The 15389-nt window shown below is 38.2% G+C and overlaps 1 protein-coding gene across 1 annotated transcript in view; it reads left to right on the top strand.

Moving 5' to 3' along the window:
- Positions 1 to 15389, top strand: part of actn3b (actinin alpha 3b) — a 65803-nt gene that overhangs the window by 39437 nt on the left and 10977 nt on the right. Inside the window, exons 8-16 of the mRNA XM_060940983.1 lie at positions 7027 to 7112; positions 7238 to 7330; positions 7624 to 7854; positions 7995 to 8142; positions 8231 to 8381; positions 8714 to 8822; positions 11003 to 11143; positions 11824 to 12006; positions 14361 to 14495. Of these exons, the coding sequence (XP_060796966.1) occupies positions 7027 to 7112; positions 7238 to 7330; positions 7624 to 7854; positions 7995 to 8142; positions 8231 to 8381; positions 8714 to 8822; positions 11003 to 11143; positions 11824 to 12006; positions 14361 to 14495 (1277 nt within the window). The remainder of the gene's footprint in view (positions 1 to 7026; positions 7113 to 7237; positions 7331 to 7623; positions 7855 to 7994; positions 8143 to 8230; positions 8382 to 8713; positions 8823 to 11002; positions 11144 to 11823; positions 12007 to 14360; positions 14496 to 15389) is intronic.

Below are 15389 nucleotides of genomic sequence, written 5' to 3'. Positions count from 1 at the left end.
GCTCAGAAGGAGCTAGTTCATAATTACTGCCGTGATCAGAGGAGGTGTGTGGGGTTATCAGCTACGAACTCTCTGATGCTTAGTTAAACACGAATCGAGCAAAGATTGTGTGGTCCCGTGACTTTGGAGCGGGATGAAACAATATCAGAGTTCACTTTACAGCCTACAGTGGTGGCTTTGCCCATGTGTAATTCATTTGCAGTGTGTTCTCTCTGCTGCGCTATGCTACTGTGAGCTGACCACCTGTCAGTGCTTTAGAACGGTGGAGGGACTCACTACAGCACCCGCTGCTCACTGGGGACAATAACTGATGAACAATTGGTGCTTTCACATGCACTCTCCAAAAGTCTCAAATAACACCGGGAAAAGTCGCTAGATTTGTCGCTAATCACTTTTTTGAAAAAAAGTCGCTAGAGGGGTCTGAAAACTCACTAAATATAGTGACAAAGTCGCTAAGTTGGCAACACTGCAACTTGTCTACAGTTGAACTATACAGCCTTCTATGTGAATGAACAAAAGATATTTAAAAATTGTGGCTGTGACATAATTTAGGTAGCATTATGTGGCTTGCGGTCACACGGTGAAACAAGCTAAATTTGAATAATGCTTTTCCCGGCAGCTCTCTGAGCATATATCTCAGTGAAACTCATTGAAACAACAGTAAATTCTTTACCTTAGTAGAACTAGTAGATGTGAATTAAACGCCACTCACCATAAAATGTTGTAAATGTGGAGTTTGCTCGAGAACGATTCTGCAAACGCAGTCTTGGCATCGGAACATGTCCAGGCGCGTCATGTGGGTGGGAGGGGTAATTTGAAATCTGGAAGTCAATGTGGAGGAAAATAAAGTTATGCCAACTTTGTCAAGTTATGACAACTTGAATTTTGTTTTACACCCATTAACAATGAAATTTGAATTTAAATTACACTGCAAAATTAAGTTGATGTAATTACCAACATTATGATTTCATCACAATTCATAAAAATAAAGCTTGCGACTTGGAAGGTTTATCTAAATTAATTAATTAGAATTTTTAACTTGCATCCATATATTAAATTACGTGGTGGTAACAGATCCTCTGAGTTACTTTTTAGAGTAATTATGATGTAATTCAAACATCATACTAATGTTATAATTCTAACATCATACTAACATAACAATAATTCCTTCTAACATTGTACTAACATCATAATAGCATTCTAACATCATACGAACATAATAATGTCATTCTAACATTGTACTGTATTACCTTCGTATGATGTTATTTTGATGATACAACAATGTTAGAATGACATTATTATGACATTAGTATGATGTTAGAATGATGCCATTATGTTGTTAGTACAACCCCGATTCCAAAAAAGTTGGGACAAAGTACAACTTCTAAATAAAAATGGAATGCAATGATGTGGAAGTTTCAAAATTCCATATTTTATTCAGAATAGAACATAGATGACATATCAAATGTTTAAACTGAGAAAATGTATCATTTCAAGAGAAAAATTAGGTGATTTTAAATTTCATAACAACAACACATCTCAAAAAAGTTGGGACAAGGCCATGTTTACCACTGTGAGACATCCCCTTTTCTCTTTACAACAGTCTGTAAACGTCTGGGGACTGAGGAGACAAGTTGCTCAAGTTTAGGGATAGGAATGTTAACCCATTCTTGTCTAATGTAGGATTCTAGTTGCTCAACTGTCTTAGGTCTTTTTTGTCATCTCTTCCGTTTTATGATGCGCCAAATGTTTTCTATGGGTGAAAGATCTGGACTGCAGACTGGCCAGTTCAGTACCTGGACCCTTCTTCTACACAGCCATGATGCTGTAATTGATGCAGTATGTGGTTTGGCATTGTCATGTTGGAAAATGCAAGGTCTTCCCTGAAAGAGACGTCGTCTGGATGGGAGCATATGTTGCTCTAGAACCTGGATATACCTTTCAGCATTGATGGTGTCTTTCCAGATGTGTAAGCTGCCCATGCCACATGCACTAATGCAACCCCATACCATCAGAGACGCAGGCTTCTGAACTGAGCGCTGATAACAACTTGGGTCGTCCTTCTCCTCTTTAGTCCGAATGACACGGCGTCCCTGATTTCCATAAAGAACTTCAAATTTTGATTCGTCTGACCACAGAACGGTTTTCCACTTTGCCACAGTCTATTTTAAATGAGCCTTGGCCCAGAGAAGACATCTGCGCTTCTAGATCATGTTTAGATACGGCTGCTTCTTTGAACTATAGAGTTTAGCTGGCAACGGCGGATGGCACGGTGAATTGTGTTCACAGATAATGTTCCCTGGAAATATTCCTGAGCCCATTTTGTGATTTCCAATACAGAAGCATGCCTGTATGTGATGCAGTGCCATCTAAGGGCCCGAAGATCACGGGCACCCAGTATGGTTTTCCGGCCTTGACCCTTACGCACAGAGATTCTTCCAGATTCTCTGAATCTTTTGATGATATTATGCAGTGTAGATGATGATATGTTCAAACTCTTTGCAATTTTACACTGTTGAACTCCTTTCTGATATTGCTCCACTATTTGTAGGCGCAGATTTAGGGGGATTGGTGATCCTCTTCCCATCTTTACTTCTGAGAGCCGCTGCCACTCCAAGATGCTCTTTTTATACCCAGTCATGTTAATGACCTATTGCCAATTGACCTAATGAGTTCCAATTTGGTCCTCCAGCTGTTCCTTTTTTGCACCTTTAACTTTTCCAGCCTCTTATTGCCCCTGTCCCAACTTTTTTGAGATGTGTTGCTGTCATGAAATTTCAAATGAGCCAATATTTGGCATGAAATTTCAAAATGTCTCACTTTCGACATTTGATATGTTGTCTATGTTCTATTGTGAATACAATATCAGTTTTTGAGATTTGTAAATTATTGCATTCCATTTTTATTTACAATTTGTACTTTGTCCCAACTTTTTTGGAATCGGGGTTGTACAATGTGGAAGGACACTATTATGTTAGTATGATGTTTGAATAATGTTATGAGATTAATACGATGTTAGAATGACATAATCAAAATTAGTACAATGTTAGAATCTTATTACGACATGAGAATGACATTATTATTATTGTTACTATGATGCTAGAATGACATTATGACTGTCATTCTAACATTGTACTAATGTCATAATGTCATACTAACATCATACTAACATCATAATAACGTCATTCTAACATTGTAATAATGTAATTCTAACATTGTATAAATGTCATAACATAATTCTAACATCATACTAATGTAATAATAACACCATTCTAACATCATACTAACAATCATAATGTCATTCTAACATTGTACTAACGTCATAATGGCACCATTCTAACATTGTAACATCATAATAACATCATACTAATGTAATAATGTCATTCTAACATTGTACTGATGTCAGTGTCATACTAAAAGCACACTAACATAATAATAACATCATTCTATGCAACACTGTAATAACGTTCTAACATTGTACTTATGTAATGTAATTCTAACATATACACATCATAACATAATTCTAACATCATACTAATGCAATAATAATGTCATTCGAACATCATACTAACAATAATAATAATGTAATTCTAACATTCTATGAACATCATAATGACATCATTCTAGCATCATACTAACGTAATACGTTATTATTATTACACAATAATAATGTCACTATAACATATTAACACTGTCATTCTAACATTGTTGTAACATCATACTAACATCATACTAACGTAATAACATAATTCTAACATTATACTAATATCATAACATCATTCTAACCTCATACTAAGGGCATAAGGTCATTCTAATATTGTTGTAACATCATAATAACATCATTCTAACATCATACAAATCATCACAAAGCAGAGGGGTCTGGTTTATACTTGACACATGATTTTGCTCATGCATGCTGAAGCAGTGGCACCATGACTGGCATTGCTCACACACATGCTGTTTATCTTATTTACATCCAGAAGATTTAGAATTGACACTCCCTAGATTGAATGTCAGAGTCAAAACATCCCTGTCTGTCAGCTTTCCAAGTCGAATTATAAAATATTTAGCGGTTTTATGAACAGCGATGGTAAACACACTGACAAGCTCTGTCTTGCTAAAAACCTGTCGTGACCCCTAGTTTTTGAACCCCTGAGCTATTAGATAAATTTCATGTGCAATTTTAAGATACTATGATGCATTGGTAAACATTTTCAATCAGGCTTTCAGAAAGATTGCCTCTGATTTAGCAACTTGGAAATGGAATGGATTCTGAATGTTTCTAATGGAAATTCGATTATGAACTTTTAAAAAAATTTAAAATCAGTTGACACTCAGTAAGTATGAACTTTGTACTACACCATAATGAAAACTTTGCTGATTCATACATATCTGCTCTTTCATCAGCACAAGATATATCTCAGTATATAAGATTTTTAACTGCTCAGTTGTATATTGCATTGTCTTCTGCCTGTAAGTCACAATGTATACAAGTGTTTGCAAAAAGACTGAATATAAAATCATAAAATTTAAATATGAGTGCACTCAAACTGTTGAATCAGTGTCATTTGACATTTTCTATGTTTTTGTGCATACTTAAAGCTATATGGCCTTTCGATCAGAATATTAATGGCGCTTGAAAGTTTGTGAATCCTTTAGAATTTTCTATATTTCTGCATAAATATGACCTAAAACATCATCAGATTTTCACACAAGTCCTAAAAGTAGATAAAGAGAACCCAGTTAAACAAATGAGACAAAAATATTATACTTGGTCATTTATTTATTGAGGAAAATGATCCAATATTACATATCTGTGAGTGGCAAAAGTATGTGAACCTCTGGGATTAGCAGTTAATTTGAAGGTGAAATTAGAGTCAGGTGTTTTCAATCAATGGGATGACAATCAGGTGTGAGTGGGCACCCTGTTTTATTTAAAGAACAGGGATCTATCAAAGTCTGATCTTCACAACACATGTTTGTGGAAGTGTATCATGGCATGAACAAAGGAGATTTCTGAGGACCTCAGAAAAAGCATTGTTGATACTCATCAGGCTGGAAAAGGTTACAAAACCATCTCTAAAGAATTTGGACTCCACCAATCCACAGTCAGACAGATTATGTACAAATGGAGGAAATTCAAGGCCATTGTTACCCTCCCCAGGAGTGGTCGACCAACAAAGATCACTTCAAGAGCAAGGCGTGTAATAGTCAGCGAGATCACAAAAGACCCCAGGGTAACTTCTAAGCAACTGAAGGCCTCTCTCACATTGGCTAATGTTAAGGTTCATGAGTCTATCATCAGGAGAACACTGAAAAACAATGGTGTGCATGGCAGGGTTGCAAGAAGAAAGCCACTGCTCTCCAAAAAGAACATTGCTGCTCATTTGCAGTTTTCTAAAGATCACATGGACAAGCCAGAAGGCTATTGGAAAAATGTTTTGTGGACGGATGAGACCAAAATAGAACTTTTTGGTTTAAATGAGAAGCGTTATATTTGGAGAAAGGAAAACGCTGCATTCCAGCATAAGAACATTATCCCATCTGTGAAACATGGTGGTGGTAGTATCATTGTTTGGGCCTGTTTTGCTGCATCTGGGCCAGAATGTCTTGCCATCATTGGTGAAACAATGAATTCTGAATTATACCAGCAAATTCTAAAGGAAAATGTCAGGACATCTGTCCATGAACTGAATCTCAAGAGAAGGTGGGTCATGCAGCAAGACAACGACCCTAAGCACACAAGTCGTTCTACCAAAGAATGGTTAAAGAAGAATAAAGTTAATGTTTTGGAATGGCCAAGTCAAAGTCCTGACCTTAATCCAATCGAAAATGTGGAAGGACCTGAAGCGAGCAGTTCATGTGAGGAAACCCACCAACATCCCAGAGTTGAAGCTGTTCTATATGGAGGAATGGGCTAAAATTCTGCCAAGCCGGTGTGCAGGACTGATCAACAGTTACCGGAAATGTTTAGGTGCAGTTATTGCTGCACAAGGGGGTCACACCAGATACTGAAAGCAAAGGTTCACATACTTTTTTTTTTTAAATATATTTTTTTGGGCTTTTTCACCTTTATTGGATAGGACAGTGTAGAGACAGGACAGGAAATGATTGGGAGAGAGAGACGGGGAGGGATCGGGAAATGACCTCGGGTCGGAATCGAACCCAGGTCCCCGGATTTATGGTATGTCGCCTTAGCCACCTGAGCTAAGACGCCCCAGGTTCACATACTTTTGCCACTCACAGATATGTAATTTTGAATCATTTTCCTCAATAAATAAATGACCAAGTATAATATTTTTGTCTCATTTGTTTAACTGGGTTCTCTTTATCTACTTTTAGGACTTGTGTGAAAATCTGATGATGTTTTAGGTCATATTTATGCAGAAATATAGAAAATTCTAAAGGGTTCACAAACTTTCAAACACCACTGTATGTTTATTTATATAATATCTCACAAAATATCAGGCTATTCTGTGGCTGGGAAGTTATTTAATTTGAGGGGATTATTTCCCTAGCAAATAATGCTAGGGAAATAATGCGCAGTCAAGCAGATGGAAGGAATCCATGTGCGCATGCACAAGTTTGCCTTTGACCGTACACTGACAGTTACAACATTCTGTCACTAAACGAACAGCTGATCACACCGAGGTGCTCACTGACCACTGATATTTATTAGCTTGGTCCTGCGTTTCCTTTTCTTCGCAACATATTTTCTTCTTGCCTTCCATTACTGTAGTCGGTCTTTCATGTTTCATTCGCACACTTATGTCCTCCTTTTTTCTCTCCTGTTTGAAATTTGTATACAAAAATAACTGGGTGTTGGGGAAAATTCTTTTTATGACCTAAACCTGAAAAATCTGAAAGGCAGTCTATCTTTAAGGTTGGTGCGATTGGACGCATCATGGACAACAGGTGTTTTAACTCCTGCTGTCACTTTAGATTCTTCAAAATCATTACAACTCAAATGAGTTGACACTCTTCACAGTGTGCTGTATTTTCAGGCTATGTTTTTGTCTGTCTCAGATATTGTGAACACTCCTAAGCCTGATGAGAAGGCCATCATGACCTATGTGTCCTGCTTCTATCACGCCTTCGCTGGGGCTGAACAGGTACCAAATGATCAGTTTGTTCTCTCAAGACTGAGAAGATCCTAATCTCAGCCACTTAGTACAACACCTTACTACATTACTCACTCTTTCTCGCTAATATCTGTCTTTTTTTTCCCTGTCTGTAGGCTGAAACTGCTGCTAACAGGATTTGTAAAGTTCTGGCAGTGAACCAGGAGAATGAGAGGCTGATGGAGGAGTATGAGAAACTGGCCAGTGAGGTGAGTTAATGATTATAATTTATACAAGCATCTCATTTAATGAACACTATTCAGTGGAGAGGCTTTCAATGTATCACGGAAATGGTTTATTGAAGACATAACACTCCAAATTAAAGCTCCATATGGGGCTGGAGAAAGTTTTTATTATGTTTTATTTGAACTTTTCCACTTTCTTATTGGTGCCACCTGTCCGTGGTTCTGTTTGGTCAATTTTTTCATCTCATTAGTCGCTTTTGTTTGTCTTTTTTTTCCCCTTGATTACCAATTTCTCCCTCCCTCTCTCTGTGCTGTAGTTGTTGGAGTGGATCCGTCGGACAATCCCATGGCTGGAGAACCGTGTTGCAGAGCAGACCATGCGTGCCATGCAGCAGAAGCTGGAGGATTTCAGAGATTACCGCCGTGTGCACAAGCCACCACGCGTGCAGGAAAAATGCCAGCTGGAAATCAACTTCAACACCCTGCAGACCAAACTGAGGCTCAGCAACAGACCTGCCTTCATGCCCTCTGAAGGAAAGATGGTTTCGGTATGTTTAAGATTACAGTGGGGAAATTTCAGAGCAGACCCAAAAAAAAAAAAAAAATTATCATTTCTATCAACTGATATGACACCACTGCTGTGCACTGAATGTCGTGTTCAGGAATGCGTGTGTATGTGTGTTTACAGGATATTGCCAATGCATGGAAAGGCTTGGAGCAGGTTGAGAAGGGCTATGAGGAGTGGCTGCTGACTGAGATCCGCCGTTTGGAGAGACTGGACCACCTGGCTGAGAAATTCAAGCAGAAGTGCAATCTCCATGAGTCCTGGACTGCAGGTACACACATGTCTAGTCTGATTTTTATTATGTTTAAATTCACGAACATCACAAAATGTCCACATCTCTCATTTCATGTCTCTTATAGGAAAGGAAGATCTGCTGTCTCAGAAGGACTATGAATCTGCATCTCTGATGGAGATCAGGGCTCTTATGAGGAAGCATGAGGCATTTGAGAGTGACCTCGCCGCCCACCAGGACAGAGTGGAGCAGATCGCCGCCATCGCCCAGGAGCTCAAGTGAGAGAGGGAAAGAAAGAAAGAAAGAAAGAAAGAAAGAAAGAAAGATATTGCGGGGGTGGGATGAAGAGCATGACTCAGTGTTTGCCTTTTATATTTTATCCCAACAAGCTGACAGTTTAGAACAGTAGATTACAAATACAATCTTCTATGTTTGTAACATGCTTTCATTCAGTTCAAATCAATTCAAATCTCATTAAACATGGACAGACAGTATATGTGGAGCATATCAAAAGGCTTGTTGGACCAGATCAATTATGCATTGTACAAACAGAAGGGTAAAAGTTTTGATTCTTAGCTCATTCGTGAGTGCGTTCTGTGGGTGTGTTCAGTGAGCTGGATTACCATGATGCTGCTACTGTGAACACTCGCTGCCAGGCCATCTGTGACCAGTGGGACAACCTGGGCACTCTGACCCAGAAGAGGAGAGATGCTCTGGAGGTATGTGTACACACACACACACACATACATATATATATATATATATATATATATATATATATATATATATATAAACCACCATTTACCACAATAGATAATTGTTTTCAAATTCACTCCAGATTCAAATTCATTGTATCAGCGACAAATATCATGTATTTTACTGGACTGTTTCCACACATTGGAAACAAGCTTGTTCAATGGGATATCATACCCAAGCCACTTGCGACTTATTTGTCACTTTCACTTTTTTTTTCTTTTTACACATTTGGCTGAGTAATACCAAAAGAATGGATATACCCATATACTAGAGCAGTGGCTACAATTATCAACAGTTCATAATTATTGACACCTTTTCAGATTTACCAATAAAAAACAATTGTACAATGGTGAGTTTCAGTTACAACAGTTATTATTGGTTAATTAATCAACCGGAAGACCCACCTCATAGACCAGAATTAAATTCCTAGCATATAAAAATTACATGCTTGAAATATTCAGATTTTTCTACTCCATATAGATTTTTTTTCAGTTTGTTGTAAATATCGACCACATATTACAACATCAGTAGACATTTTATATTTTGGTTCAAGGAATGGCATATGCGACCTTTGACCTGGATTTTCATGTGGCTACAATGTCAATTCCCTGTTGACATTTATTGGTAAACTACAAAACTAGGAATTAATACAAACAACAATGAATGATTAACAAAATGTGATCTACGAAAATACTTAGAAAGTGGAACAGAAAGATTTTCTGACAGGTTAAACATTATCAGTTCATTTGTTTACAAACATTAGAATTACTTCCTCATTTACGTCAGCACCAACACCGATATATTTATATAAAAGATATTTTATACTAAATATAAGTCTATGTAAATCAAATTTTAAATGAAAACTATGTTTTGTTAACGTAATACCACATACTGATTTTTTTTCATAAATAATCATCTGGATGTCAATAACTGTGGAACGGTGTCACATGATCTGATACACTAAGTAATCGGGAATCAACTCTTTTTTTTTTTTTCCAGTGGAAGTTTGAGTAAATGTTCATGCACAATTTACATATTGAAAGTCTTTTGTACTTTTGCAACAGCCAAAAGATCATTAAGGTGTTGATAATTGTTGCTCAATATAGAAATCACAATTAACATTCTATCTGGTATGAAATACAGTACAACATCTTGATTCTTTAATCAAGTTTAAAAGCACCATAAATAAAACGAATCATACTAGTGGCACATTCTGCAAATGTAATATTTGTGATCAATAGAATTAAATTGCATTTAGTTATATTCGTAATTTAATGACATTTTAATTTTTGGATTTTTAATTTTAATATTATGTCTTTATAACACCTTGATACAACGATATATATATTTGATATTCACCTATTATAGTACTTTAATGTTTGTTTTTAAAATATTTTTAATTTAGATCTTTTATTAATTCGAATGTGTTTGTTACGAGTCTTTGACTCATTGTACATATCGAAGATAAATAAAGCTTTGATTGATTGATTGATTGATTGATTGATTGATTGATTGATTGATTGATTGATTGATTGATTGATTGATTGATTGATTGATAACAAGCAGAAGAGCCCTCAAGCTGAAGAAAATTCTCATAATAAGATAATACTTAACAAGTTTAAAATATATCATGTACACCTCTCAAATTATAATACATTTTATACCACAGCACTGTTTCTGATTGAGTAGAATGTGTTGATTAATTTTCTAGAAGAAGATATTTATTTATTTATCGTTTATAGTAGGAGTTTCCAATGCCTCCATTTTCAAAACAGAGGAGTTTGTACTTTCTGGCTGCTTGTAACATGACAAGCTGTGTTTCCAGTCTTATTAACTTCAGAAAAAGAAAGAAAAAATAGAGGCTAGTGTGAGAACAACTATTTATAACTGCTGTAATATAAATGGTAACAGGAATTAACTTGTCTCTGAGATGTTCCACAACATTAAATGTAAATATGAATGCATAATAGCACAATGTATTGTTCTTTAATTAATTAAATACTCATTATAGTAGTTGACAAATTGCTGTAGCATAAGAGGAATAAAAGAGTTCAGGATATGATCTTATGGGAAAATAATCAACTTTCAGCTCAACCATTTAAAATGTAATGGCGAGCAAGTTGTTTTATCCCTCCCCCTGTAGCGCGTGGAGAAACTGTGGGAAACTATTGACCAGCTATACCTAGAGTTTGCCAAGAGGGCAGCGCCATTTAACAACTGGATGGATGGAGCCATGGAGGATCTGCAGGACATGTTCATCGTACACAGCATTGAGGAGATCCAGGTAGCCATGCCTTATAACTACTTCATAATCTAAGTTCTATGTGTTTACAAGAAAAGAGGGTTGTGATTTTCAGCATAGGGCAGCATGGTGGTGTAGTGGTTAGCGCTGTCGCCTCACAGCAAGAAGGTCCGGGTTTGAGCCCCGTGGCCGGCGAGCGCCTTTCTGTGTGGAGTTTGCATGTTGTCCGCGTGGGTTTCCTCCGGGTGCTCCGGTTTCCCCCACAGTCCAAAGGCATGCAGGTTAGGTTAACTGGTGACTCTAAATTGACCGTAGGTGTGTGTGAATGGTTGTCTATGTGTTAGCCCTGTGATGACCTGGCGACTTGTCCAGGGTGTACCCTGCCTTTTGCCCGTAGTCAGCTGGGATAGGCTCCAGCTTGCCTGCAACCCTGTAGAACAGGATAAAGCGGCTAGAGATAATGAGATGAGATGAGAAGTTATGCACTTTGAAAAACAAGGGTGAATCTAGAAGAGTTTAAGAGTTTTTCTTAGTTAGTCTTCCTTGCAGAAAAGGTTTCAAGTACATAGATCTATTTTAGAACATTAAGAATCTTTAACTGTTCAAAGAACTCTTGTTTCTTTGAGAGTGAAAACAAACTGCACCGAGAGCTTTATTATGCTATGTGTATTATGCTCACTATGTGTTCCCTCTGTTTGTCATCTTCCACCTTCCACCATCAGAGTCTGATCACAGCTCATGACCAGTTTAAGGCCACTCTTCCAGAGGCAGACAAAGAGCGTATGGCCATCATGGGCATCATGAATGAGATCATGAAGATCGCTCAGACCTATGGCATCAAACTATCTGGAATCAATCCATACACCAACCTCAGCCCTCAGGACATCACCAACAAGTGGGAGACAGTGAGTTAAACACTCAACATTCCAATTGTAACATCTTGTACCAGAATTCATAGGCTCCTGTGAAGATGATGGCAATGTTAACTGCTATTATATTCATAACATTGGACATTAGACCTTTTTAGTGGAGATAATTATGAGAGAATATAGGGGTGTCTGAGATCACTCACTCATTCACTACTCCCTACTCACTATCTAGGGAATTCTATATAGAGAATTGTATAGTGAGCTCTTTGGTAAAATGAAAAAATGCTTTCGGACACTACTCTGCCATGCCATTATTTACGTCATTACTGTCGCGTAATTAAAACGTGCCAGATCAGTCAGCTTGTGGGTTTTCAAAATAATAAATACATGCGTGTATTTTTGTGATAAATACATATTATACTGAGCGTATTTCCCACATTAATAAATACAAAGTACTTTGTGTCTCCTGCATCTTTCAGTTCTTTTAAAACAAGGCTGAATACTTTCTTTTTTGCCGCTGCCTTTTATTTAATCAAATTTGAGGCTTTTGATTAATTCCTCGCACTGCACTGTAATTTTTATTCTTGTATTTTATCTGTCTTATTCTATTTTAGCTTATTTTCTATCCTCTTACTATTTTTATCCCCCACCACAAAGTGCGCAGGGGGATATAGGAATGGAGTCCGTCCGTCAATCCGTTTAAATCTGGACAAGTTTTCTCAGAAACCACATAAGCTACATCAATGAAACTTTGCGTGCTTGTACTATGAAAAAAAGCTAGGTAACATTTTATGAAGGTGTCATAGCATTTACGATATCATAAGTCAATATTAAAACAATAGGCTTGTAAGGTCATAAGTGTTAAGAGGTCTTCATAAAATGCTCGTGGCGGGGGATATTGATGACCATGTCTTCTTGTTAATTGTACTTGAATGTCTGTTTATGGGGCCACATTTGGATGACGAGGGCCTCTCTGTGTGGAGTTTGCATGTTCTCCCCTTGTCTGTGTGGGTTTTGTCCGGGTGCTCTGGTTTCCCCCCCACAGTCCAAAGACATGCAGGTTAGGCTAATTGGTGGCTCTAAATTGACTGTAGTGTGAATGGTTGTTTGTCTCTATGTGTTAGCCCTGCAATGACCTGGCAACTTGTCCAGGGTGTACCATAGTCAGCTGGGATAGGCTCCAGCTTGCCCACGACCCTGTACAGGATAAGTGGCTACAGATAATGGATGGATGTCCATTTATAATGTGTTTCTTCCTCCGTCCATTCACCCCAACACACTACAATATTATTGCCATTTTTGCGCCACAACTTCTAAATTTGTCTCGTGCCCATTGTCATAAGGAAAAACAAGCTATTGCTATCCTCAATCTAAAATACTTAATGCTCCTTATGAAACAGTTTTTACAGTTTTTCTTTCAGTGCGACCACAATGCATGATGGTATATATTGCTTGATTAGTGGCCATCAGTTCTACACTACTTTTCAAAATGCATTGTGGGATACTATGAGTCCACTATTATAAGGTGTAATAATTCTCACTATACATTCAGACAGCACTACAAAATGGCGAACTCACTATATAATCGACTATATAGTGAGTAGTGGGTAATTTCAGACACAGCGTATGTTATGGCAGGCTTCCAAGTGGTGCAACAGAAGTGTTTTGCACCATTTTTGGGACATATGATGTGTTTGGATGCTGATGATGATACAACAACCATCAGTGGCTGAGGGTCCAAAAGAGAAAAATTAGCTGTGATATCTGGATGTGATGGTATTACTGTGTGTGTGTGTGTGTGTGTAATCACCTGTGTGTTCATGTCTGCAGAAGAGGGCTAGCATTTTCCTCAGAGTGTGTTCAGCTAGTCTGTGACATAACATGAGCAGCAGTTTGAAAACATGTTGGCTTTATGTGTCTCAGGGGAAGCAGGTGCTAGTCTTCACCCTCACTAGCTAGTGGGCAAAATGACCAAATTGGGAGAAAAATACAAAAAGGAACATGATGTGAGAATGATTCTCTATCGAAGAACATCTTTAAGGAATTTTTTATTCTGATGCATTTTCTGTGATCACTGTTTTTTTTTTTTTATTTGTTTAGTAAAAAAAGTAGACTTTGACAAGGCTCAAGACTTGCATACATACTGGTATAATGGGCTGAGGGGAAAAAAGAGTCACAGATCATCTGCTCTGATGACTGATCGCTCATCTGAATGGATAGCACCGTATGGGAGAGGCATATGGCACAGATTGAGCCTTGACTCTATACTGTAACATGTCTCTCATCAGTTTGGCTTGATAAAGGGAAAGACCGTTTTTAAAGAAAAGTGTTGATTCATGGTCCAGCAATGTGACATTTAGCCCTGCTGTGTGTGTGTGTCGTTCCTGTAGGTGAAGCAGCTGGTGCCCCTCAGAGACCAGATGCTTCAGGAGGAAGTTGCCAGACAGCAGGCCAATGAGAGGCTGAGGCGGCAGTTTGCTGCCCAGGCCAATATCATCGGACCCTGGATCCAAACCAAGATGGAGGTACATACTTGAGGATGTCATTCTGTGGTGACATTTTAAGTCCCCATTTAAAAAGTCTTTTAGAAGACATCTTTCTTTTTGTAACATCTTTTGGAAGAAATACAGACACACTGACTGAAGAGCCACTGCATGGTAGACAATTAACAGACTCCATGTGGCAGGACACTTTGTTTACAGTTTAGAAGCCAGGAAGCCTTTATTTGTCACACATACACTCAAGCACAGACTTAAGCACACAGTGAAATTTAACCTCTGCATTTAACCCATCTGAAGCAGCGAACACACTCATGCACACACCAATGAGCAATGAGCCCACACACATACCCAGAGCAGTGGGCAGCTATGCTACAGCACCCAGGGAGCAGTTGTGGGTTAGGTGCCTTGCTCAAGGGCACTTCAGCCCAACCTCAGGCCATGGCTGCCCCATGTTAACCTAACCGCATGTCTTTGGACTGTGGGGGAAACCGGAGCACCCGGAGGAAACCCATGCCATCATGGGGAGGACATGCAAACTCTATACAGAAAGGCCCCCATCGGTTGCTGAGCCTGAACCCAGAACCTTCTTGCTGTGAGGCAACAGTGCTAACCATTATGCTGCTGTGCCGCCCAGTCAGTTGTTTAGTCAATTGTTTAAATTTGTTTTTTAGTGAATTTTGGCCAGCTAGTTAATTCAGTGCTAATCCCTAACTACTTTTTCAGCAAGCTAGCTAGATTGCTAATATAGGCTACTTGATTCTCATTTTCATGATATTATTAAGTCATGTAGCATTTGAGTTAGAGGTCTTTTTGCTTTCATGTATCTCTGAGTTATTCATACTATGCATTGGGCAAGCGCTAGCTGTGGTTAGCATTGTTTTTACTCAGGAAATGCGAATACATTTCTTTACCTACAGA

Source organism: Neoarius graeffei, chromosome 1, assembly GCF_027579695.1.
Source record: "Neoarius graeffei isolate fNeoGra1 chromosome 1, fNeoGra1.pri, whole genome shotgun sequence".
NCBI lineage: Eukaryota > Metazoa > Chordata > Actinopteri > Siluriformes > Ariidae > Neoarius > Neoarius graeffei.
The sequence above is the reverse complement of the archived record's forward strand: the minus strand, read 5'-3'. Positions and strand labels throughout refer to the sequence as shown.